The following is a 26433-nucleotide window of genomic DNA, read 5'->3' as shown; positions in this document are numbered from 1 at the left end:
AGACAAGTACAGGTTGCGGATTAGCCTCCTTTCCATTCAATCTATTCCTATTTTCTGCAATATACTCATTAGTGTTTCCCAGTTCACTCTATCAAAAGCTTTTTCGAAATATACGAAGCAGGCAAATACCTCCTGGTTGCGTTCTATATTCCTCTCGATTAATAACCTCATTACTGCAATGGCATCACGCGTACCTCTCCCCTTCCTAAACCCAAACTGATCATCCCCTAAGTAATCATTTGCCCTACTCTCTATCCTTTTGTTTATGATAATGAGAACAACTTAAGCTGCGTGGGATATCAAACTTATTGTCCTGTAATCCTAACATAACGTAGCCTTTACCTTTTTCGGAACAGGAACTAAAACTGATCTCACCAGGTCTTCCGGCCAGATTCCTTTCATAAAACTACGGATCAGCCCATATGGCCTCTTCCTCCCACATTTTCCTAAGCATTTTAAAATTTCCGCGGGAATGTTATCCACTTCCACGGCCTTATTTAGTTTCATCTCCCGTAATGCCCTTTCTATCTCATTGCCTAGTATACCTGGAACTACGCTATCTTCCTCCACGTCATATTCCTTCTCAATGTTTAACGTTGTTGGTCTAAGCTCTTTACTATACAGTTGTTCTATATATTCCTTCCATCTCTCTTGGATCTTTCCTGTGTCAACTATTACCTTACCTGCCTTATCTCTAACTGTTACCATATATCTCCCTTTCTTACTTCCCGATAAAGATTTAACTTTGCTGTACAGCGCTCCGATTGCACCCTATATATATATATATATATATATATATATATATATATATATATATATATATATATATATATATATATATATAAGACGAGCATAGAATAGGTGAGGAAGGCGGAAAGCGGCAAATGACAAGTGCCAATAATTTCCTTGACCGGGAACTGAACCACGGATCTTTCGACTTGCCCGGCCAATGTTTTAACCACTTGAGCTATCGAGGAAACGTAATTTACAATGACATCTGCGGGGGATTTTTTGCAACCAAGAGCCCCGGTTCTTCGGCCAAATGATGTCGTAGCTTTTAGCAGAGCTTTGAACGCAGTCATCCACTAATGCGCGCTACAGCGCAATTTCATAATGGAAAAATGATTCGCCTACACGGGGATTCAAACCCAGATCCTTTGATGTCCAATCTTTTAACTTTTTAATTACATCTTGTTTTTTTACTAATTGAAGTTATTGCAATGAAATACTCATTAGTGGATGTTTCCCCCAGTTTAATTGAATTGGTCAATGGAAACACCTTTGATTTAAGTATGTCGGCTTGAACCTCGTGGATTCAGCGCAGCGCCCACGACTACGAATACTTATGAAATTGCAAGTGAGGTATTTCGTTATTACACCCTGTACCTTTAAAGACCCTAAAATTTCAATGAGCATCAGGACGCTTCGTTAGCTTAATTAATTTGCTAAAGCACTCGACTGGATATCGAGGGATTCGCATTCGAATCCTGGTCAAGGAGAATGATTTTGAAACTTAGCAATTATTGCATCCTGTGTGTATTCAAGTTTGATATCTCTCACGCTATCCTTCTCTCACAAGTACTTGATATGAGGCGTGAGGGGACAACAGCGATTGACAAGTAGTGGTGTGCTACAGTGATCGAATGTTCTCTTTTGCTCCTCCGTGCGTGTGTGAGAGACATTCTCTGCACTAGTGTAGTACCCGTTTTTGTGTTGAACTGGGTAGCGGTGAGTTCATTCGGTCATGTAATGGCATAACGGAAGTTGGGCCCTTTGTAGTTATGTAGACATACATTTGACACAAGGGGCGGCGTTCACTTCGCGCGAAAATTTTTGTTTTCCGTGGGGATCGGGGAACTGTGGCATGTTACCCTAAATGGACAATATTGACAAGGAACAACACAAAGGGGGGGTGCTGTGGAGGGAGAGGGGCGGCAAATTCAAGGACCTCCTCCGGTGGCACTAACTCCAGCTACGCCGCTGAGTATGAGATGAAGTTTAAACACAAGCAAAGGAAAGTAATAAGATTCTCGAAAGGGACAAGAGATATTAATTCAAGTAGAATGAAATAAGCTAGAACTTGGACAATATTTGAGTAGAAAAGGGGCGTGGTCGAGGTGATGAGTGGCGTTCATTATTATGATACGAACACTGTTGTCGAAATTAGCAATTACTTTATGAATAGATTTGCTGGCAGGTAAAATGAGTAAAGATGTAAAGAAATGATACGGATAAACTTTAATAAGGGAAATATTGTCCGATTCAGGCTGAGCATGAATGAAGGGATTTTGAGGTAAGGATCAGATTGGGGAGAAGGAATTGGACAGAGAGGAAGATAGTGAGGAAGTTTTTAATATGGAAGGCGAAGGGAGAAGGTTGCTGAGAAAAATCCGAGAAGGGTAGAAAAGGTGGTTGGGGGAAATACTGAATGGTATTGGAATGTTAAATGCCTCGATGGGAGGGAGAATACTACGCAAGCGTGTTGGAGAAATGAAGAGAACAGACTCTTTGGACATATAGAAGCCCCGAATACTTAACGAAGAAGGAAATTATTTGGAGCAAACAAACGGAAGTTCCCGCGAAACGTTTTAAACTTTGGTAGTTAGAATTGTTTCCTTAATTTTAACTTTCTTGAGTATATTTCTGCTAATTATAGTCTTGTTGATGTTTGTATGTTTGTGTCCTTACATGTTGCTGTTATACGTGTCACTATAAATTGGCAATCCTGCTGTATGTGCACAATTTTTACTAAATAAAAAAAATAAAAAATATATAATAGTGATCTTTTTCTGATTATTGTCATTATCCAATGCTGAAAATACTCTTTTTGTTCGAAAAAATATGATTTTAGTTGGTTTACCCTTTGCGTACCTCCCCGACACTCAGTTCAAGTTAGAACGTAACTCTTTGGCAATCAAGATTCATGAGACCCCCTCTTTGAACATCGAACTGGCAAAAACACCAATCTAAAGCAGGAAATAATTTGGAGCAAACAGACGGAAGTTCCGGCGAAACGTTTTAAACTTTGCGTTTTTACTGTACGTTCTTTGATAGACCATTACTTTCTTTTAATATCCATTCTCATTATTATCACAATAAATTTACTGGATCACGTACAACGATATTAGGGCCGTGAAGTCAATGGTTAGCATTATTTCTCTTGGCAATCATAAAATCATTGATTTCTCTAAGATTATGGCCTCAGGCAAGCATCCCAATGAGTAAAATTTCCTGTCTGTCGACAGTTACTACTTCCTGTTATATTATGAAATTCGTTTCTTTTCCGTCTTAAAGATGTTCTAGTTATTATTTCCATCGGCTAATGTTTTCTCAATCTTCAAAAGGAATTCCAAAATTTTTTTTTGTTGCCAATAATTCGGACTCTCCGTTATTGGGAGTGATTTCATAATCCACTTCAAACCTTTCTTCCACAAGGTTGTGGTGAACCTCTTCACACTAACTCTTTATCTATTCTCTATGTTTTCTTCGCTTTCAACAGATTGAATTACTTCAAAATTAGTAACAGTTTCCTGCCAAATTTGCGACGTGTAACAGGTCTTCAATATTTGTATTTCATTCTTTTCTATAATAGGCCCGCTGTTTTTAATACGATTTGCGGTTTCCTCTGATCTGTTTTCCGCCACCTTACCTCTTCTTTCGTGACTTCCAATATTCCAATCCGCATCATGTAAGCGGGAGGAGCATACATTCCCGTGCACTCCAATTATCTTAAGCAACCTCCCACTCCGTGGTTAACCGTCGAAATTCTTTCTTTTCTTTACCAAAAAAACTATCCGCATTTATTCGTTCATACGACAGTTTGGATCCAGGCGGCAATAATTCTCAATACCTCCATTTTCAAGTGCGTTTTCTCCTGATCAGAAATGTAAAGGCGTTGACCTTTATGTAGGTTATTCCACTTCTATCATTCTGGCTCGTGTGCATATCATCAATGACCAGCAATGGGGAGTGTCTGAGTTGCCAGAAACGATTATCTTTGAGGTAGTTTGTGCTTTTATTGCAACCATTTCTTTAATCTACAAATGGTTTTCATGAAATGACATTTCATAAAATAATAACATAATTTGCTGATTCAAATTTTGCCAAAATTACAAAACAATTTCTTTTCCGATCTCCAAAAGCTATTTGGAGGCCAAGAATCATCGATTTCCAAGCTGGCAGTTTCAAAACCAGCTTTTCCAAAATCTTGAAGGGGCATAATTGGTAAAACGCTACGATATATTGCTTTTATGCATTAATCAGTAAATGTAGCTCAATTTATCAATTATCAATACACATGGAAATCCGTATTTTGATGTAGTAACATCTTTTAAAACTGTAACATAACATTATAGCAACCTCTTCTCGAATGGGTATCATCAACTACATTAGTTTTTATAATTTGATCAAAGGTAGCTTTAATCTAATTGCAAATAATTATTTTTAACAATATAATGAATAATTAGGACTACTATGCAATTTTAGATAAGTAACTCAGACCCCAGTTGCACATTTTTCCCTTTCCCATTTATGGCGATGACCACCGTTACACCGCGCATTTAATGAATACACGCAGTCCAGTACGAATTTCCATCAGACTTGGAGGATTTCAGGACGAGGGTAGCTCCACCGTCCGAGGTGCAGCCGGGAGGCCGGCGGGGCGCACTCACCTTCGAGCAGCGGTCCGGCCTGCAGGAGGCGGTCCTTGATGACCTGGCGGGCGTTGCGCGGGGTCGCGGAGGAAGACGACGACGAGGCGGCGGCGGCGGCCGGCAGGTGCGGGGCCGAGAGGTGGTGGTGAAGGCTGGTGGCCTGGTGGTGGAGGTGGTGGTGGTGTTGGTGGTGCAGGGTGGCGTGGTGGTGGAGGAGGTGGTGGTGGTGCGGCGCCGGGTGCGGGGATCCGGAGCCGAGCGGCGCGGAGGAGGAGCCGGAGGACGAGGTGTTGGACGAGGAGGTGGGAGCGGGGGCGGGGGCCGGTGCGGGCGGGGGCGTGGCGGCGGCGGGAGGGGGTGGTGCGACGGCCGCCCCCTGGAGGCCGGGCGGAGCGGTGGACGTGGAGGAGGAGGCGAGGGCCACGTACTGGAGGAGGAGGCGAGCGGCCTCCGTCTTCCCCGCGCCGCTCTCGCCGGACAGCACCACACACTGGTCCTCGTTGCGGTCGCGCAGCCAACGGCAGGCGGTGTCCGCCACTGCGAAGCTGGCGCCGGGGGGAGAGCAAGAGAGAGTGTGGGCGGGCCCTTGAGTCATACACCAACAAACACACACACGCACAAAGAGGAGGGAAGGGAGTGAATCCCCTTAAATACACTTAATATACGTAAATGGAGGAGAGTTCTCAAAGTTTCTGGGGCAGTATGAAGTAAGTGAGAAGTCATTGAGTGCTCGGTAAGAGATGACGAGAGTGAGACCGACCATGAACGACAGATTTCAAATGAAGCTTGGCGTGAAAAAAAGAATGCGTAATACAGCCATGGATATTAAATATGTTTATGAATACATGTCTGAGAAAGGGATGCTAGGGCAAAGGTCGTTTCCTTGATATATAAATAAACACAGTAATCAATCCGAAGGTCGGTTTGGTAGGTGATGGTAGAGTTCACCCAGTACTAAGCCCTATGCGGCGTATGAAACTGCTGTTCTGTCCCTCTCTTCCTTGATAAAGGTGGCCACGGCCACCGAAAATTCGAAAAATAGTGAGTCTCTTTTTTGTGTGTTTCTGTGTTTTTGTCTGTGTCCACTAGAGGTAAGTGTTGAACATTATATATATATATATATATATATATATATATATATATATATATATATATATACACACACACACACACACACACACACACACACACACACACACACACACACACACACACATACATAGATGATTTCGTCAACGTAACACGGAAGTGCCAATTGGACGCAACTGAAGTAATAAATTGGACAGCAACAAACATACAATATAGAAACACATAAAAAGAACACTCAGACGTTATTTCTTGATAATTTCGACGGAATTCTGATCCGTCTTCATCGGAAGATAGAGAAGAAATCGACCCGGCTGGGGGAGAGGAAAGGGTGAGGAGAGGCTGGAGGGGAGCGGAGATAGGGAAGATGTGAGAGGGAGGTGGAATCAATACATAATCGGAAAAGAAAACAATTTGCTCACCCACACATATTACAACATCCAAGACCCAGGTTTCAAATGACAGAGTCGTAATCAAGACTCTGCAAGTCGTAACACAGGCCACGCACACTAAAATTCATGCGGAAGAACAAAGTATTCTCCTTTCCAATATGAATCGCTTCCACAAAGTGACAATTGAGACCATTCTCATTAACGACGACATTAAGACCCGGATGCTGATAGGCCATGCAAAGCCAAATGAATGCCATTTCTAGAGTTTCTAATTCTATAGGGTTATCGGATGTGGAAAGGGACGATAGGACGGAAACATTGTAGCACTGGTTGAAGAGTGTTTTGATGGAAAGCATGTTTAGGGATGGGGAGACCCGCGGACGGGGAGGAGGGAATGCACGAGGCGCGGTGGTTATTAATCCTAATGTTAAGTGGTGTGGAACATTGGCCTATGTAAAAGGACGGGCAGAGTTTACAGGTAAGAAGATAGACAACATTCTTGGAAGTGCAAGAGGAATAGGGGAAGGACGGGAGAGAGTTAAATGGTGGGATGGAGTGGGGTGGAGTGGTGAAAATAGGGCAGGTTTTACATCTTCCTCGATGGCATGGAGTGGGTATGGCTCTGGGGGTGTGAGGGGATTTTGAGAGCGGCCTGGTGGATTTGAGGATATCTGCTAGTTTGGCAGGCCGTTTGAAGGTGAAAGAGGGGCATTTGGGGAGAAAGTTGGAGGAAGTGTTGTGATTTTTGAGGATGGGGAACAGATCTTTCAGGAAGAATTTGAGGGACTGAATGCCTGGGAAGTAGGTAATACAGATTGAGAGAGGGTGGGAGTCTGTGGTTGAGGCAGGCTTGAGGGTGTACGAAGAAAAATATATTCGTTATAAAAAATGTTTATTGACGCTTTTGGTTTCTAACAAACCTACTAAACCTTTTCTACATAATCGCCGTTCACTTCCAAGCACTTTCCGCAACGCTATAATAGCTTCTTTAACCCCTGAGCATAGAATTACGCTCCCTGAGAGTCGAACCAGTCGACAACGGAAGTCTTGAGTTCCTCATCGTCTTCAAACCATTCTCCCCCAACCACCGTTTCAAGTGCAAGAAGGGGAAATGGCCGCTAGGGGCAAGGGCGAGACTCTATGGTGGGCGATCAAAGTACACAACCGCTCTTTGTGCTGGTGAGTAAGAATTTTCGTCAACCGCCTCGCACACTATTTGTGATATCCGAGCTTTTCCGTAAGAATCGTGTTTATAAGAGGGCGTCTACCAAGATGAAATATATCAGTCACTGCACTGCTATGCTGTGCATGTTGTCTTATCACAAAATTAATAAAATAAGATTATGCGTCGGGATAAAATAGCTAGCTACGGATAATCCTGATACCGCATTCCGTTTCGCGTGATGCCAATCAAAAGTTTCATTAATCTGTTTTACTAATAAAAATTTAAAAAAAAAATAGAATTCGCCCTTTAAACTCAAGAATTCTCTTCTCATCGAAACAAAACCTTCTGAAATCGTGGTGTTCGTTGCTTTCCGATCAATTCTTTTCGCGGCTCCACTATCTAATGCCCTCAAATTTCCTCGATATCACGCTAAAAATATTTCGCTTAGAGTCAATATCATCGAAAGCACCATTCTTGCATTAACGGACAGAGCCACCGATAGACCAGGAGAGCCAAAATCCGCTGATGCCGACCGCTTATGTTTTGAAATGAAACATCTGACATTTCAAATGTCCTGTTTTTGTCTCTAAATGAGAAACACTTAATTTTGCTTTTAAATTGAAATTTAAGCATGTTTCTTATTTACTATATGTACAAAACAGCGCAATAAGATAATCACATTCTCGAAGTAATGTTAATATTCACTACATTATTCTCTAAGCAAGCTGGGGAAACATCTGCGAAGCGCCCGTTGATAGACACGCACGCATTGCCCCGTGCCACGCGAAAGACTTAATGACACAATAATGACAATAATACTTTCGATTGGGTTATTATACATTTGCAATTATTACCTGGTGGAATGAATTATGTGAAATAATTGTTCATGAATTTCCAAAAATTTCTTAATTTAAATAATCAAGATCCCTTCACTACTTTTTCAATTAGTTATATATATATACACACATGCATATAAATATACATGCATACATACATATATATATATATATATATATATATATATATATATATATATATATATATATATATATATATTAGTATGACTAGCTCCTTCGTGTTTTCAAAGAGTGCCGCGGCAACCAAAACGGATTTGTTTATGGTTGCCACGGCAAATGCCCAGGGCCGGGTCACTTGCTGAGTGCACAGCTACTGCATTGGTCTATTTGGCAGCATCATTCTGATGGGAAACTAGGGATATATGGATCAGACATTCACTATTTACAGTTTCATTGAAACAATATGACAACACCAGATGGCTGGCCTTTAAAGAGGTCTACGCAAATACATGTGGTAGTAAATGTGAAAGAGTCGACAATCCTGAAGAATTTGATGGCCATGGGAGCGCAAGGTTTTGCGGTTCGTGGAGCCAGAAGGGCAGCGATTCAGTAAATCGAAGGATTTGCAGAAACTTTGAATTAAGCGAGCACAATGAATTTTATCGGAACTTTTGAATTTCACGCATGGAGCAGCTGAATGGATAACGAGAAGGAGAGGAGGGTCGCTGACACGAGGAGGGTCTGAGCGAAGAGCCGGGCATGATGGTTCGACTGCGAGGCGCTCGAGGCGTCGGGAGTCGCCGCCATCGGAGAGAGCGGCGGGGAATGAATTTTTTATTCGTGGAGCCGTCTCGCCATTGAAACCCTCCCCGACGCCCCTCACACGCTGTGACTACATTCAGGTGCCCTCTTACAATATTCTACTCCCCCCCCCTCCCTCCCTCGCCGCTCACAGAGCCACGGCAAATCGAACTCCTCGCTTGTCTGGTGGCACGGGGCAGATTTTCAATATTGAATAACGTGAACATCTCCCGAAGGTTTCAAAAAACGTATTATTATTAGATTGACATAATTTGATTTTAGAGAGCACAACATGGAAAGCGCCCAAGGGTCCAAACCATTTCAACGAAGATTCAAGATATCATGAAGCACTTCAAGACGCACATTTAAAACCGAAATAGCATTTTAAATCTTGCATTAATTGCGTGATGGAAATACTTGAACGCGAGGATAGGAAACTAATTAATATCTAGGTAAAAAGGCAAAATAAGAGATATCATTCACGACCCTTAGAGCCAGGGAAATACGTTCCAAATGCAACGATTGCGCAGAAGCAAGCCCTAATCACAGCGCTTTCGCGAAAAAATTAGGAATAGCTCGTGCTAGCAGTGAAAGGGGCTGCGAAAAAGTTAAAAATTTTAGTCATTAAAAATGTAATTGTCTCGTGAGGGGTGCCACTGCTTGCGCAAGTGCAAATAATTACATAATAGTTATTTGTATATTTCTATTTACAGTGCTGAAAAGTCTGCGTAAATGTAGAACAGTTAATCATCAATGACTAATTACAGCGCCAACGCAGCTTCCGCATCCGCATCGAGATGCACGTCAGCCTCCATGGGTCGGAGGGAGGCCGGCACGTGACTCCCGAGGCTGGGAACAACGGATGAGGTCATTAGGGCCGGCCATCTCGCAGTGATGGGAGAGGAGGCGAACAGCATTTGCCATTCTTAACGAGAGGCACCTCGGGTCGACGGAGGTGTCGTTATTTTTAAAGGGAGCCCAACACTTGGCAAATCACCGAAGGATCCATACAGTGCATTCGGCGAATGCACTGCGAGGATTCGATATTATAATTTTTCTCTGCGGAAGGTCCGACAATATGTGGTGCAAAACAAAAATACCTGTTATTTTCTATGATGTCTCGGCAGGCGTTTTGCAAATCCACGAGAGATGAAAAACAAAACAGGTCTTTTATACTGCGAAAACTCTTTTGATTTATAACACTTCCTCTGTTATTCACTCCGTGAAATTGTTTTTCATCTAGATTTAAGGTTTTTGAGATTTGTTTTTCCTGGTACGGCTGGGTAGAGAAATTACGGACTATTTTTTCCCAAATTACGAGGGCACGCCATGCTCTAGATAACGAGCAGCACTCCAAAATTTGGGCAATCATGTCGAAGGGATTCTGGAAATGTTCGAGCCTAACACAGAACCCTGCCGTGCACGGCCTTAGCGTAGTGGACACACCCTTTAGTTTTTTGCTATTGATGGTAGTTTTCATTCAATGAGTATATTACTTATTCCACACGGCCTTTTTTCTCCTTCGTCCAGTGATAATGCAAAACAAATTGAGGAAACTTTCAAGTTTCGAGCATCCACCGTAATCCGTGCCACACAGGGGCGAGGTCACGTGGAGTCACATTCCCTACCTGCTTCCCTGGGGAGGAGACTGTTGTATGATGTATGTCCATGTGGTAATGGAATTTCGCTTCTTACTTATCAAATTATAGCTTGCACGTTATTGGATACATTTTAACTGCATCCTAATGTTCAACTGTTTGTCGGTTGATAGTACATATACGTATGTATTTGCATGCGTGCAAGTTGAAAGAGTTTTTGCATGAATGTACGTATATGCCACTGTGGGTATGCGTTTGCATGGATGTGTAAATTTTGCATGCGGCTTGGTCGCCTTTTATAGGTGGTGATCTAACATCCCCCGCCACACGCCCTTAAGGCGGCTTGCGGGGTATTATGTAGACATAGATGTAGATGAGGTGAGCCTTCATCAATCAGCGCTTCATAAATTCTGCAATCACCTTCTTTTGCTAAATTAGTTTTTTACAACCTTGGAAGGGTTTCTCAGAAACACCGTAACAGTTAAAAAGAATTGAATTTTGAGCGTATAAAAAAGCATTTGTTTAACTTTTGTTGCCATATGGTTCATTAACAGATGAACTACGCAGTATTCGGGCCCTACTGGAGGAGACATGGTTAACAATGGTATATCATACGTTTTCTTGTTGTTTCAAATATAATGATCTAATCGTGTGCCACATTTCCGAGGTTTTATACCATCGTGGTAGTCTCGAGAGAGAAGAAAGCATGCAATCCACTTTCATTGTATCTCCGGTTAGATTGATTTTTAGTATGAATCAATAGAAATAGATTGGAGAATGCTTAGGACTCTGGATAGTGACTCAAATGAACGCCGTTTTTTCACATTTAAAAGAAGCTGCTTGACGGTACTCAATCCAAGCAGAATTGAGAGCGAATAAAAAAAGAAACAATGTTACACTGGGTACAAATGACTTCACATCAACTTCCACAACTATAATACAAAAATACTCCACGACCCCTTTTAATTTTACACCGTGATCATAAAAACCTCTTCAGCCGCCTTCGATTTGTTACTCCTTACTCTGACGCAATAACTGTGCAGACTGGCGAAGGCAGGACTTGATTGATGGATTATGGGAATTGAGAGACACTGATTAAATGTCGAGTGCATTGCTTTGAGCAAGAGGCGCTCCAACGCGTCCTCCCGTGATATCGAGTCTGGGGCGAGTGCTGGACGTCTCCGGCGCCCCTGAGGCCTCCGTCGCACGGAGGTGCGTCCTGAGTTGATTTCCAAGAGAGAAATCGCGCGAAGTCTGTCTTTCTCTGTGTCTCGCGACATTTAGTGGATTCAACAGCAGGCGATGGAAAACTACACAAGCCGAACTGTATTGAATGGAGCCAACGAAGTGGAGCAGGGCCATTTGAGGAACCGGCACTTTGGGGCCTACCTCGGGGGGCGAGAGATTCAAGGCTCCTCTCGACAGCCATATGCTAATTGTGACTCTTTTTTTAACTGAGTAATAATGATTGATTATGTTTTCATCATATGCTTACATTGACATGCACAAGATTGTAAAGTGTTCCTTTCACGCTTCGGAGCGTACACAAAAGCATTTTCCGAAGTTGGAGTTGAAATGCTTCCTGCATTACGTGCTACAGGATATGAAACAGGATTCCCCAACTTCTGCCCAATTAATAATGATCATATATTTTTATTCGCAATAACAATAATTAACAATAATCACGGAAAATTATAGTTCTATGTTATGTTGTTGGGTTTATGCATAATGTACAGGGTTCGTCCGGAAAATAAGTGTACTGACTACTGATTTTTTCCCGCCGCTCCAGGCGCGCCCAGCACCGCTCTGACGGGCTGCGATTGGAGGGGAGTATGTTGGCAAGCGACGCTGAAAAAGGCAGTCGGCTCTGAGCTGTGGTGTAGTGAGGAGCTCTGTTAACGCGAACCTCCACGCTCGACCCACGTCACGGAACGCGATGCCGAAGTTTTTGGAGCAGCGTTATTCAATCAAATTTGCGGCAAAGCTTGGGAAATCGTCTACCGAAACTGTCGGTATGATTAACTAGGCTTACGGGGAGTCAGCCATGTCCAGAAACATGATCTTTCGGTGGCACAAGATGTTCGTGGAGGGCAGAGAAGAGGTCGACGACGAGTCTTCGAGAGGTTCCCGATGATGCCTTCGCGGAAGCGTTCCAGGAATGGGAACGCCGCTGGAACAAGTGTATCGACTCACAAGGGTCCTATTTTGAGGAATATTAGCTTTAGATATGTAAAAGTGTAATAAATTCTTTTTCCTGAGCTCAGTACACTTATTTTCCGGACGAACCCTGTATGTGTAGTACAAATTTCATTTATGTAACTCCAGTGTAGCATCAGCGGCGGTCTTTGCAATTGGAAGCATATTCAATTCGCCAACACCTGCTCCTGATGACGATCAAGTTCCACGAAGGTGTTTCTTAACGTTGCGTGAAAAGGAAAATTGAGGTGATGCTGAGCTTAGGCCGTAGGGAGGATGAGGAACACACTTCAAAATGATTTACATGAGATAATCACGATTTCACGGTGGGTTCCCACTGCGCACATACTCCTCGTATGCTGTTCCAAATGCGTGAGTGGCGCACAGGGGAATGACCAACATTTCAGATTATGCACTTTACGTTATTCGTCGAACTTTACTCACAATTCTACTTCCTCTACACTCAACCTTCCTTTGGCATGGATTGTCTTCCCTGTTCAGCAAATTGAAACAATCTCCTAGCTGTGTGATAGGGAAGAACAGACTCTCCATATCCGACTCCTGCATAATTACCTAATCCTTGGTTGAGAAAACAAAATTTCAGGGTTGTGTCGATTGTTACCGCGATCACTGCCATCGTAGGACTGAACATGTTACAACTTACAGCGGCTGCCGCTGATTTAATACTGAAGGAAAATCAATGAAGCGTGTACCATGAATACATTACGACAACAGCATAACATAAAACTACATTTTTGCACAAAAATTTTCGCGATTAAAAAATTTATGAATCCTTTTTATTGAATAGCCCAAGGATATTTTACTGACACTTTTCTGATGCAGCAATTTCACAGCCTACTCGTAATGTAGGTTAGCGTATGGCTCCGTTAAAAGTTACTGCGGCAGCATCTCCCGCAGTTTCTTTGAATTTTAAGGTTCTCTTGTTACAATACATATTGCTTGAATAAAAAAGCTAGGTTAATTATTCTTACTAATCAGCTATATTCATTAATTTAGCCAGACGTGCCAAAACGAACTAAAAAGACCCCGATCCCATTTTGGTCCCAAATTCCTCCGGGATGGTATCTAGAGCTCACGTTGAAATACATTCATGTAACCCAGGGAAAATCTGCGACGTGAGTGGTAATAAGGCTTGATTACTTGGTTGTCATTCGGCACTTACGGCAACGCCAGCTTTGGAAAAGTCGCGTAATTTTCTTAGCCCCTTTCTGGTATTTAAAATGCCGGTAGGAGCGACTGAATTTTTCAATTCCGTTATTGAAAAGTGGCGCTGTCATCATTGTTACGGTTGACGTACAGTGAAAGGGTAGATGCCAGAAACAAAAAACAGTACCATACCAATCGGTAATTATTATAAAAAAATAACAGAAATTTAGGATGCCCTATTTGGACAATTTATTTGGCATAACAACAAGGGAGGGGAAAAATGCAAAGCTCACGTACTCTTTTACGCAAAGTATGGCATGATATCCACACAATTTTGATAATTCATTTGGAATGGCGTGAATGATATGGCTATGGACTAATACAAATACGCCATTTTATTTTCCGAAATATAAGTAAGGTAGAAAAAAAAGACTCGCACAATCCTTCCGCAATTATGTTTTTAAGGAAATAGTTTGACAAATTGCGACATTAATTTCAGTAATCCACGAGGCTATGGCAGCAAATGGATTACCCAAAGATAAATAAAGTTATGAAGATTTCATTTCATAATTACATCCACAGAAGTATGAAATACGTATGATTTGATTGTCCGCACATTTTCTACCAATCTGCCGGCCACAACTACACATATTTCCGGAATATTTGGAAACTTTTAACAATTTATGACTACTTGCGACTTCAACGAGTCGCTCTGAGGAACAGGATTTGTCGAATCCATCCAAAACACTTGCGGGGAAAAATCGCGCGCCTTGAGAACTGGTCTTGTCACATGTAGACTTGTACGTTTGAGAGACAGAATTAAGCATTTTACGAGTGAATGCACCTTCGGCTTTGAGAAAAGGACCCCAGATCACACAATTCATCTTGGTTCCCACAAATATGTATGACTACATCAAAAATGAATCACCCTCCCGCGAGTCCAGACGCCTTTGATTTTACAGCCTTCATTTTTTGTTTAATTTTCACCGCACCATTTTACTTAAGCTAAGTGGAAGGGGATAGTTGAAGAGAAGGTAACGAGAGATTTTCATGCAATCAGCGAGTTTTCATACAATCAAGGCTCTTTCCTTTTAACTTCAGCAAGGAGTATTTCAGGAAATAGTTTCGCATAAAAGATCCGTCGAAAGCGAGAACAACAGTTACGGCAGTTTCAGCGCGAATGTTGAATTATTCCAAAGTAAATTCTTCGTTCGTAAGTCCACGATATCATGGCGGTGGGTGGGAAAATATGAGCATAAGCAGCTGGGATCTGCGTAGACTAGACTCGCCCGCGCAAGGATTTCTTTTCCCAGATATTCATGAATGTACATTTTTTCAGATTTAATTGAAGACCCCACTCGTGTCACAATCACTAATACGAACGACGGGAGCCGCAAAGTCGGACGTGTCACTTGGAACGGAAAATAATCTGACTGTCCTGTTCTCCAATCAATTTCCTCGGTTCCGAGTTGCAGGTGGAAAAACATCGAGGCACTGAACTCTTTCCCCGATGGATTACGTCCTGAGCCTCTTCCTCCTCTGTGTCCTCGCCCCCCGCGCCCCCGGCGTCTCGCACGGCTGCCCTGTTCCCTCCTCGCATCCGAGTGAGACCCGCCCACGGCCACCAGGCATTTTCCCCCGAAGCGAATAGCACACCGCGGAGAGGCAGGAGTTGACGCATCTCGCAAATTATTCGCACTCCAACATACATTGGTCGCTTGGATCATGCATATAAAATTCAGGAAATAATGCCAGAACTAGCTGACTCAAGGACTCCTACTTCCTACGGACAATACGGGATGGCAACAGTAGGCTTTTAGATATCAAGAATCCAACTTGCCACCCAGAGCCTCCAATGAATAATTAGTTTCACTCAAATGCATGCACTTCCACTAATCTCATGTGTTTTGCTGTCAAATCCCTTCCCGCATTTTCACATGTGACTGCCCCTGCTTCAATGAATGTACTCGAACGTAGTGCTCGTGACAGTATTGCCTTCTGCGGTGTGTCACATTCCCCACCTGTGTCTCGGGGGGCGGAGACGATGAATCGTATGCCCATGTGATGGTTGACTTTCCCATTCTTACTTTCAATTTCCGCATGAACTGTCTTGTTTTGGTGGAGGCCTGTTGTGTAAATGGTTTTGGCTCATTTTTATTCCCTTTTTTGCATAACAAATTGCTAGTTTATCGGGTGAATTAAAACTTGTTTTGAATTGGGTCTTCCTCCAGCATTTATACAAGTTTGAGCGTCATTCGATACTTTTTAACGAATATTTTTCCCTTTTCCCTTTCCTCTGCCATACCCTCCCTTATCACTCATCCTCCCGACCAAGTGCTCGCAACCCCTGCCACACACCTTTTTGGTGGATCGCGGTGTATTTATGTCGATCACTCCGGATTAGCTCGAGTGGTTTGTGCGCGCTGTTGCATTCTGCTTTTGCGGGCAAGGATCGAGGGAAAAGGATGCCTTCGAATACCGGGCAGCTGGTTTGATCAGGGACTGCAACTATTTCCTGCAATTTAGCTCATATGATTGATACTTATCCAGTAGCTTAACTTGTGCATGTGATCTTAGCATTTTGGTGGCTCCCAAAAACAGAGTTTCCATGAATCGACATGCTTGCTTAGCACGATAATTAACGAGAGAGCAAGCTCACTTCAGCCACTCGTTCCATTCAGAAATCAGGTCCTTCCGTGGTTGGCTCCGAAGGATCGACGTGGAGTCAAGGCGAGGTCTTCATTGCATACGAGGAATAACACCACCTGCAGTCCTTGACGTTTCCATTCCCATGAGTTTCCCCGGGGGTTCCAGCAGTAAAAAGCTGATTTTAGAAGAACCGTCATTTTTCTAGACTTGATTTTGGATTCACTTATGTACATGTCAATGGATAAAACAATGATTACCGCTCACTCTCTCTATCTCTCTCTGATCCGGCGCCAATCAATTGGTCAACATGAATCGTCACATCGAAGGGGTGATTTGGTAGCAGTGACAAAACTATCACGGCTAATATTTATCTCAGACCCAATTCATTAAACATTTTTCACGGCAGATAGATATGGTCGCGGAGTAAAAGATCTCCAAGGAAAAGCTATGAATATTACCAAAGTTTTTGCCACGCAAGCGTCATAAACCCCACTCCCCAGTCAAGAGAAGGTCAGCATGGAATGAAATCGGCGCACCTGAATGAATCCGCTCTCATGACCTTTTAGGTGATTTGCCCATTTGATTTGTTTACGATAAAAACAATGAGAAATATTGTGAAATGGATATTTTGAAGGATGAGAACCTTAACTTTAAACATATATCAAATTAAAAGCGCGCTTTAAAAGTAAATTATTGAGGTGCTCGATAATACATGCACACAATACTTATCAATGCGTTTGTGTCTCAGGAAGTATAGTTTTCAATCACTTGATATTCTAAATAATGCATTAATAATATTTTGTAGGTACATGTGAATATTTGAGGGGCATGGTAGTCCAGTCGTTAGAGTATAGAGTGGGAGTTAGTTTGGATTACTGAATTGAGGGCCCGGGTTCGATACCGCGTGATGCCTCAGGAAAACGTCATCTTACTTAACACCAGCCTTCAGACTTTTCAAGAGCCAGGCCTTCCAGGAGGCAGAGGTGAGGTCAAAGGGCGAGGAAACGGCCACCCTATTTATCCTGATGTGTGGATCTCACACACCATTGAACTCAGCATTTGTCAGCTCTACCCACACCAATTAAAGAAATCTTCAAAGTGGTTGATTCACCACTGAGGCGGTAAATATTCAAAATTTCAATCAAAGCTGAAAAATTTCACGGTTGATTTCTTGACATTTAACAGTTTTGAATGCTTTGGAAGACGTCTCAACAATATTTTCAAGTTAAACTTGCATGCATTGCAGAATGCATGAATACCATTCAGATAAATTCAGAAGGAATAGAATAAAAATTGAATATCTGAGGATGCATTAATGCCCCATCGCCTAGAGGTAAGTAGACAGAAAAAGAACGCGTTGTTCGGAAAGCGATGGGGGCTAGAGAACGAGAGAGAGAGGTGTGAGTTAAGGGTTATTATCTTAGAGCGCGAAAGGATTAGGAGAAGACCGGATAAAATGTGAACAGATAGTGCGGTTGAGTGGATTAGTGATGGGAGATGAGAAGGTATGGGGCAGTTTGGAGGAAATGGACGAGAAAAGTCGGCACCAATGAGGGAAGAATAATTCGTCGGGGGACATCAGACTTAGAAGATTAACAACAAATTCTAAAATAATATCCCAAGGGTAATTTATTTCTAATAGCGTCCAAATATTAGACAAAGAAATCCACGCCTCTATTTCTTTCTTTCGATGCCGGAAATAAATCTAATTGTTCAGAGGGCGGACACTAAGAAAAACCTTCACCAAAAATTTAGCCGTTTTCGACGATTTATACATCTATGATTAAAAATCTGAATTAAGAGAACATCCGCATAGAGTTGGGGAAATATCACCACAATGCGTCTCTTTGATTTTACAAATTGCTTCGGTTAAAAAGAAGAATCGCCAATCGCGAAATAATGACACTTCTAAGATTACGAAAAAAGAACTAATTAGGGTCGAACATAATCTGGAGGTAGGGAACAATAGATTTAAGATATATGGAATGGGCTTCAACGCATTTTTAACGAAAGGAAACTAGATAAAGCATCGGTAATTCTTTTTGGGATGGTCGCCATTGCTTACTTCTCCGCATCCATAGAAGCAGAAATGCCCCTTTACCGCTTCTCACGGTCCAAGAATGCATTAATCGAACTTAAAAGTGAGGGGGTCCTTTTCAATGTTTCGATCTTGTTCGGATTATATAACCTTTGGACGAGTTGAAAAATAGCAATGGAAAGATTATGGTCCCGCACACGCTCGGAAATGTCATTTAAATAAACCGAAATTAAATATCTAAGGTTTGCTTACCAATGAGAGGTATGTTGGACAGTATTTACAAATTAAACAGCTAAAGAAAAGTATGTATATATATATATATATATATATATATATATATATATATATATATATATATGTGTGTGTGTGTATAAAAACGAAAAAAATATACATACAGCTTCACCTAATAATAATCCATGTACTTAATATGTACATGGATTTATACATTACACATGTACTTAATAAAAATATATTACTAACGACAGGCATACTTCAATGTGATTCTGACAGAGGTGTCGGCAGCGAGGGCGGTTTTCAGATCGAGGCCACCGGACGGAATGGCGCGAGAGGGGAGGGGAATTAAGGGCGGGGCGGGAGGGGGGGCAAGGAGAGAGGAGTAAGAATACTTACATGTGGGGAGGTAACTCCAGGAGACCGCGGCATCGGTATGCTTCGACGACGTCACACGAGTAGAGCGCCAGATTCTTGTAAGGGTTCACCGACACCAGCACGTTCCCCACGTACGTCTGCGGAGGCGAGAGGAGAGGGAGAGAGAAAGAGAGAGAGTGAGAATGAGGCGAGAGGAGGAGCATTTCCGCGAGAACTCTTTTTTTATAGTAGGAGCTTGCTAACCGGAGGCGGGTAACTCAAGCAGTGCAGCAATTATTTTAGCCAGTAATTGGAGGATGAACAATATGAAATTCCTCCCACGCCATTGAGTCGGGAGGAAATGAGCAATCAATCGCAATCAGCCGCAGATCCAACCTCAAGGTATTTAGAAAGGTTGACTGCAGCAGGTAGGACGAACCTCGCATTAAGCCCTATGGCACGTGATATTCAGATATTAAAAGGGTTGAGGGGCCAGGGCACTTCCTTAATTTCCTAAGTAGCTCTGGGAAGAGTTTGAGGGGTGGCCAGAGGCGTCACCTGGAATCGAACCCGGGACCCTTACAACCATTAACAGAATGTTTTACATTCCTAGGCTAACAGTCCGCCATAATCGTCGAAAAAGAAAATGTTTCAGTTCATATTAGGGTTTTACACACTTGTATACGTGCATTCGGTATCGTTATCATATCCAAAGTAGAAACCCACGGACCTTTGGGTTCGACGTATCCGACGCGCCAAGCATTCCAAAACAATAGAGCTCCTCGGCGCTCCAGTGCTAGCAGGACACAGCAAACGAGCATTGATGTGTAAGATTTGAGGTGAAGTATGATCTGGTGCTTTCCCGAAGCATCAGCTCGATGAAATTTTCTCGGGTCTTCCACCGGGTCAGGGTTGCCACGTTGGCCGAAGTTTCTCTCGACTCGAGCACCGAAAGCCTCAGGGCAGATTTGAGGTGTCTCAACTGAGGGTATGTAACGACACTAACTTCCAGAACTTCCTAACCATTTCGTCCGGCGAAGTGAGTGAAACAACGTATCTCAAAGAGGATCTTCTTGATACTAAGGGATAGAATGAGGCATCAACGTCCGCGATAACCTATCATGTTGACATTTTTACTTAGAGAATTGAAGTGACCAAGGACCCCTCATTAGCATCTCTGAGGCTAAGATCAAGGACCTCTCAACTTTAAGTACGGTCGAACGATGAAGGTTCTACAAATCGGAACTCTGAAACCGCGAAAATCCTGGTCGAAATTTAAATGATATTCAGGCATTGAACTAACCTTTCAAGAGTGATTTAACTACGTATTAAACATTTCGCCGCACAAAACAATAAATTCCGCGAATAAATGCGCGAATATTTGAAAAACTGTGCGGAAAATAGCCCGTTTCGCTCTCATGCATTCACTCGCACCACTTCTTAGATTTCCACTCTTAATACGCATATTGGGTATCCTGCGCTGGACGATGAGGACCTGGCGATACGCTCAGACTTCTTAATGGTGATATAACAGTGAAGTTTGTTAATTCTACGATATACGGTTAGATTTTTAAGAGAAAAATTAATATCTGTAAGTATCAATTAAGAAAAAATATGAGTTAGACCCAAAACCAGGTTTCAAAAGCGAGGGTAACAGGTTCCCTCTGGTCACCCCGTTTCGTTTCCCATAACATTATACAGAGTTCAATGAAAATTATCACTGTTGCCGACACCATGGCAAAGCCAATAGCGTTGAGTCCGTGGAGTTAAAGAAGCCATCATTTCAACGAGAGCCGGTGCCGTTGTTCACCTATACAAACGCTCAGTCAACTACACACTTCTGGAGTCCCGAGGGGCCAGTTATGGCACGTCCTGTGGTTTCTCTGAGTCCGACCAACTACGGTTCACACATGTCTATTGAGTCCAGAGTGGCATTCACTTAAAAGGAGTCTAGGATATGTAATGCCCTCTGCTCCCAACATATTGTAATTTTGTTACCATTCTCTAAACTGAATGCGAAGAAAATAATAAAATTGATCTTCTCATTCCACGTTTTCTTCGAAATTCACACTCTAGCACGCTTTTTAACCCGCGTTGACACAGCACTAGAACACGTCTCCATACTTCCGCTTCTCAAAATACACTGAATGAATGCAACGACCTCAAAAGTGCGCATGCATGTTGAGGGTTAATGTTACTTCCACATTCCACCAGGAGTACTTCTTAAAGTCGTTTTGTTTGTGGTCTACAAGTATGTGTGCATTACTTTTCAGCCTACCCTAGCATATTCGGTAAAAGGAAAACTTCGTCACCCATCCTTTCATATGACGGCCAATTTTCGTTGCTGGAACATATGTATACGTTACGAGAATAGGAGTACGTCTGAGACTGCGATTGGGCTGAGGTTTAGATGAGAGATTACCAATCGGCGAAAAAACTTCACATTGACTATTTTTTGACTCTAGCAGCAATTACGTTCGTTGTCAATCGACCAAGTGTCAAACTGCATTTCACGAAACTAAAGATTCCAAGGAGTTGTGAATGACACAAAATCCATAGTCGTGACTCTGACCCGTACATTTAAGAGTTACGCTATAGGACTAGTATCACGGCAACACATTGAAGCTAGTTTCCCAGATGGTATAATCATGGTATCACAGAGCGCACAACTCATTTCTGCCGCATTGAAATTAAATCTTCTCTTCACTAACAAGTATAACACTAAATTGAACAAATTCATTTCATTATCACAAAGTTGGACTCCTCCCCGAAATCCACGAAACAAACAAATAAACGCATCCAGTTTGCATTTTATATGACTATAAATTAGTGACCTCATCATTTCTAAAGCATCACGCGTACCCCTACCCTTTCAGAACCCAAACTTATCTTCTCCCAAGTCGTCATGTTCCCTCCCCTCCATCCTGATGTTGATAATCCTGAGTACTACCTTAGCTGCCAGCAGAATCGAACCTTTGGTCCTACTACCCTAATACACTTCTGCCTTTAACTTTGTTAAAGGACTCCCTTTTAATACCAAAAAGGGACTTGCCCTGCAAATTTTGTCCGACAGCTCTTCCGCCTGCTAGATTTCGCAAATTTCTCGATTGGCATGACAATTACAACCGGTGAAAATTCCTTAAAATGTTCGCTGGATTCAGGAGAACCTGTTTTGTAAAAATGCACCGAATCTCCTTCTATCCATGAAGATGATACTCTGCCCCCGTACTGCTATAATTCGGGCATTCCCACTCTATTAATGGCATATTCAACCATGCCAGTTTATCGCCGCTAGTGGGAGAATCAAGAGCGAAAACTTGAAGGCGATGAAAAAAGGATATTCCCAGGCCCACACTTGTATTCATTCTCCGGCCACGTGGCTTATGTGAATCCATGGCTTATTTTTGCGGAATGATGACTAGTTTTCCTTTGTCCACAGGAGGCTCTAGCTGGTATAACAACGTGCGACCGCCGGATTCCCAACCGCTGCAATTAGGTTTTTCGCCAGATTGAAGTCGAGCAGTGAATATCGCATGAACTGGATGCACCTACATCACGTTTTTAATCGACGGCAACGTCTCCTTCGTTAAGGGCACTCCTGCATCTCATTATGCACATAATATCGATTGTTTTTTTAATTTTTGTGGAAGATAAAAAAATTTAAAGCAATTTTTTCCCGTACGCGTGCGTGAAGTGCTGAATTCAGACCATCGATTAAGTAAGCGAATAATCGCAGATCGTATTGGCCCTGAAAAGATGGCAGTGCTGACCATTATCACTGAAAGTTTGGCGATGAGAAAGATATGCGCTAAACTCGTCCTCCCGAAGGTCCTTGGACGGACAACCAAGATCAGAGTCGAGTTGCGAATTAACGTCACGATGCCCTTTCAGAAGGTCTGCTTGCGAAGACCTTCTGAAAGGGCAACATGACGATTCCCAAACCCCCTTACAGTCCCGACTACGCATCGCGTGATCTCTTCAAGTCTCCTAACTTCGGACGAATAACTCATGAAACGCCAAGGCACAATATGACTCAAACATTTAAATGCAATACGACTAATCAACATTCATTTACAAATGACAGAGAAATGTTAAAACACTATACTTCTTGAAAGAAAAATTATGACAAATGCATATAAAGTCTATCAGAGAGCAAAACCGATTTGAAGTTTTTTATCATTTTACTTCAACTTGTTTCTGATTTCCTCGAGTATTATTTTGGAATACTGTTTGTTCCTTCCAAAGTCATAAGAGTAATAATGGCTCAAGCGCCCAGTTTCGCAAGGGAAAAATATATCAATTCATTTAAATATATGTCTGACATCAATGATACCTTATTTCGGTAATAAAACTGTTACTTAGTAATAACACACTAAAAGAAAGGCGAGATAATTTATCCGCCGGTATTATGAATTTGTATCCGAGGCAATATGTGCAAAAAAAAAATCATTTCTTTTATTTGAAAGTGAACTATATTGCAGCAAAAGCTCCGTTCCGTCGTTTACTAATGTTCATGTGTATCAAGAGTGAAATTTGTTGTCTCAGGCGTAACTAACTTTGTAGATTTTACTCAATGCATTGAAATGTAGGAAGTAATTTTCTTAATTCACGCACAACTTATTAAAAGCACGACTTAGGTTTCGACGTTGGTCACCTTCATCAGGTGTGATGCTGACGTTCAACGTCGAAACCTAAGTCGCGCTTTTAATCAGTAGTGCGTGAATTAAGAAAATTACTTCGTATATTTCAATGTGCATCATGAATATAATAGCATGAATCCGAGAATCAATAGGATCTTTAGAAAGTGAAAAGACTACTTTCAATTTCTGCCAGAAGATAAACGTAACTTACAATTTCATAAATGTAAAGTTTTCTCATTACTAAATAACTTTTGAGTAGCTAAAAATTACACACAGAATTACTTGAAGAGGACAAACTATTAGTATAATTGATGGTTTCTGGCGTAACTTTATGGAACCGATTCATTATAAATAAATGAAAGGACTAACTTTGTAGTTCCACACGAACGATTTATTCACACGACCCGGGTTTCGAAGTGGCCCTGATGATGAAGTTTTACTTCGAAACCCGGGTCGTGTGAATAAATCGTTCGTGTGGAACTACAAAGTTAGTCCTTTCATTTATTTATAAACTATTAGTACATTAAAATGCCATTACACGTAACATTCAGACCTAAATTCGCGAATGAGTGTTCCCCGCGAATTTCCATCAATAATGAAGCATCGTAATAATCCAGCCAACAGGCATTAGAGCAGGTTTTAGAGCTTCCTCACACAATTTGTCATGATAATTCTAATGCTTTACTTCTTGGATATAGTAATAGCCATGTTCCGTTATTTTTCGCTTCGTTAGTGTTTTTGTATCATTTTACCCACTTCGCGGTCTTGCTACCACCTTCTTCCCCTTGCCCAAGGGTAATTGTGGGAAATTGGGCGACCCTCGCCTCCGCTTCCTTTTTGTAACGCTCTATGCTCCGAGTGCGCCAGTGGGCAGTTAGTGCTGTTAGCGACGTTCTTATTGGTACTTGCTTGTAAAACGCCGTTCCCTGTCGGATTTCCATTTTTGGTTAAGATTTCATGTTTTATTCCTAGTTTTCAGTTTCTTCTTCTAGAGAGCCACAATTCCACTTCAGCCATGCTTATTCTTGCAATGCCACGCGTTTTTTATGTACAATGACCGGTAACGGCGAGACTTGACTCACCGGGACGGTTTCTACTTGCCCGTTCGGGCAGTGGGTGAACATTTTGGGCGGGCTAAAATCATTCCCCCAACGGATTTGAAAGCATTACCTTATGCGTAAGATAAAAAGACAAATTTGAGAACTAATTTAAAGTATAAGACTACACAAAGTTTTAATAGTGCTTTAATCTTGAGCCCAAAATTTGCAAAAAAATCATATAATTGAAGGAACTACTACTACACCGGGTGGAAACCAGCGTTACTCCTGAATCATTTGACAGACATTTCAAAGTTTATGCGTCGAAAGCAAAAAAAACTGCAATCAAAACTTGACGATACAATCACATTCTGAGGAGGCCATAGAAAACGATGCAATATACAAGGTGTGGTCGAAAAAAAGACCGGACTGATTTTATTCTGCGCAAACTGTTCAACGGATCAAAACGAGGCAGTGCGCCATCTAGCGACACTTCTGACGACTAAAACGAGAGGTGTTGTGTTTGTTTACGTCGCGTCGTTACGCTGCAGTAGCGGTACGTGTCTTAACCTGTTCGTCGCCGCTTGAAGCAATGAAGTGTGACATTTTGAAGCGTGTGTGCGTGACATTTTGTTACAAACTTGGCAAAAGTGCTACGGAGACATTTGAAATGATTCATCAAGCCCTTGCTAATGAAACTATGAGTCGAAGTCAGTGTTTTGAGTGGTGCAGCTGTTTTAGATCGGGCAGAACGTCGACAGATGAAGATTCGCGAACGGGGCGGTCTTCCACTTCGACAGACCCCAACCATGTGAAATCGGTGAACGATTTGGTGCGGGAAAATCGCCGTTTAACTGTTAGGGAGATGGCCGAGGAAGTGGACATTAGTTTTGAATCCTGCCAGACAATTTTGACAGACATTTTGGGCATGACGCGCGTCGCATCAAAATTCGTCCCGCGGGTGCTGACTAATGAACAGAGACAAAAACGTGTGGACATTTTCCAGAAACTCCTCGATCGAGCCAATGGCGACTTAGAGTTTCTTAAAACCTTCTTTTTGTTTTCAATGTTAACACCGACCTGGAAAGGGGCCGATTCGACTCTATTGCGGACATTAAAACTAATGTTACGGCGGAACTGAAGACGATCCCAAAGGCGGCTTACCAGTCAGGGCTCGAGAGCAGGAAGAAACGTTGGTAAGGGTGTGTCGTCAGCCAAGGGATGTACTTTCAGGGCGACAAGTTTGATTAAGCTATATCCGTCGAAATAAACCAATTATAAAATAAGTCCCATCTTTTTTATCACGCCTTGTACATGCAGTAGTCACACTACGCGCGGCTGCGAAATTCCTAATGATATATCGCCGATGACGAAGATGTCTTGTACCACAGAGGACCCTTAGAAATCGTCGCTTATTTCACGCAGAATGCGGAGAGGTAATTGGAAAATTTCAGAATCAAATGAAGAAAATATAGACTAAATTTAATTATTTTTCTCAATGCTTCCTCTTAAGAGCCTTCAAACGTGGGAAATTTACGAGGAAATTAAGTCTCTAAAATGTTTAAATTTGACCCTTCTCATCACGTAACATCAGCAGATTTTCCGTCACATTCTGAATATACTGTCA

At 42.2% G+C, this 26433-nt stretch overlaps 1 protein-coding gene across 1 annotated transcript in view; it reads right to left on the bottom strand.

The window, feature by feature from the left end:
* LOC139694749 (unconventional myosin-Ia-like) overlaps positions 1 to 26433 on the bottom strand; it is a 151489-nt gene that overhangs the window by 101613 nt on the left and 23443 nt on the right. The window contains exons 2-3 of the mRNA XM_071593253.1: positions 19172 to 19287; positions 4671 to 5197 (exon numbers count right to left, since the gene is read on the bottom strand). Coding sequence (XP_071449354.1) covers positions 4671 to 5197; positions 19172 to 19287 — 643 coding nt within the window. The remainder of the gene's footprint in view (positions 1 to 4670; positions 5198 to 19171; positions 19288 to 26433) is intronic.

This window comes from Hetaerina americana, unplaced genomic scaffold, assembly GCF_022747635.1.
Source record: "Hetaerina americana unplaced genomic scaffold, ioHetAmer1.1.p SCAF_54, whole genome shotgun sequence".
NCBI classification, from domain to species: Eukaryota; Metazoa; Arthropoda; class Insecta; order Odonata; family Calopterygidae; genus Hetaerina; species Hetaerina americana.
This window is presented reverse-complemented; position numbering and strand designations above follow the sequence as displayed.